Here is a 1,597-nt window from a genome sequence, read left to right as displayed (position 1 = left end):
GAAAGTGACCTGAGATGACATAATGTGAAATGGAGCTATAGAAATAAACTGAATAGAATTGAATTTTATGTCTAAATTCAGGCTTTCAGGGGTTTTAAAGGCAGGTAGGGGCTCCATGGAGGCCCCCGTCTCTCAGTCAACGGCTGTTAGCTGCCCAGTTGACTCATACATCTGGAAATAAGTAAAAATTTCTTAAATTAAGTGTATTTTCCCATAATTAGTAGGTTAATTAGATAGTTTGCCAATGAAATTAGTATTTTTACTCTTAAAATAAGATAATTAGATAACATGCATTTGAAATAAGACAATGCAATAGTGTTTCCTTATTTTAAATGTAAATAGTCTTGTTCCATTAGCAAAATGTCTCCTTTACCTCCTCAATCCAACAACAAATGCATTTATTTTAAGAAAAAATCTTATCTAGATGTCGATCTTTTCCAGTGTGTTTAGCTCCTGCAGACTTCCCATCAATCCGCTTGATTCTTCCTTTATTCCAACCTTTTCATTCAGGAGGTTTAGATGTTTGTTTTATGTATTTATTGACCAATCAGAGGAGCACCGTCCAGTCCGGCGGTCGGTGAAGGACGTTGACTCTACCGGGTTTTTAAAGGGGCATCAAAGGGGGCCGGATATAATGAAACACAACTGCTGCTTTGGGATGTAAACAAACGTTCCTTCTTTAACGGTAGAGACCGACGTCCGGCCGGTCGGCCTTCTGCCTCGGCGCAGATAAAGACGCAGACGCCCCGCCTCCGACGGCATCAGAAAGGGAAAGGTTAAAAGAGGCCAGAGAGGAGTGGCGGGTTCGATGGAGTGACAGATGCGTTGAAATTTGACAGAGAAGAGAGAGGGCAAAGGGGCAGCCAGTGACAGAGGCGTAGCCAGAAAATGTTAATAAGGGGGGCCAGGCATTAACCAAGGTACGCTGAGGGGGGGCCGAAAGCAGAGCGGCGCCAGAACCTCACGGTCAGTCTATACTGTTCCAACAGGAAAATGAGCGACCATAACATCCATATTTTCTAAATAAAGATTAACTATACTTTCCTACAGCCTTCGCTTACAAATAGACGCTTATATTTAAACATCCAGGCCATCTAAATTAAAGGTACAGTAGAAAACATTTCTGGGCCAAACATCTTTTCCATTTCCATACTTTTATAAAAAAAATCTTCTGCATAAAATTAATATTTACATCTACTAATATCTACATTAAATGGATTTTTAAGTTATTATTAAAGAATTTATTTATCTCTGATTTCACTGAAGACTCTTTTCTCTTTAGCACAAATAACATAAATTTAGTTCTGAAAAGAGAATGAATTCTGTATTAATCAACTTTAATGTAATTAGATGTGATATTTAACCAGAGAATTTTAGTTGTCAAGTAATTGTTAATATATGAAAGATTAAAATGTTTAACATGTTTGAACATTTACCTAGAGAGTATTACTGCTGTATGACGGAGTATTAGGGCCAGGATAGAGATTTTCTTTTTTTTTTTGAGAATAAAGTCGTAAAATTACGACAATAAAGTAGCAATGAGAATAGTCATTAAATTACGAGAATAAAGTCGTAAAATTACGACAATAAAGTAGCA

General features: G+C 37.1%; 1 protein-coding gene across 1 annotated transcript in view; it reads left to right on the top strand.

Moving 5' to 3' along the window:
* The window catches only part of epha4 (EPH receptor A4), an 80,338-nt gene that overhangs the window by 73,388 nt on the left and 5,353 nt on the right, over positions 1 to 1,597 (top strand). The window contains 1 exon segment of the mRNA XM_015390559.1: positions 874 to 890. Coding sequence (XP_015246045.1) covers positions 874 to 890 — 17 coding nt within the window.

This window comes from Cyprinodon variegatus, unplaced genomic scaffold, assembly GCF_000732505.1.
Source record: "Cyprinodon variegatus isolate N-32 unplaced genomic scaffold, C_variegatus-1.0 Scaffold504, whole genome shotgun sequence".
NCBI lineage: Eukaryota > Metazoa > Chordata > Actinopteri > Cyprinodontiformes > Cyprinodontidae > Cyprinodon > Cyprinodon variegatus.
This window is presented reverse-complemented; position numbering and strand designations above follow the sequence as displayed.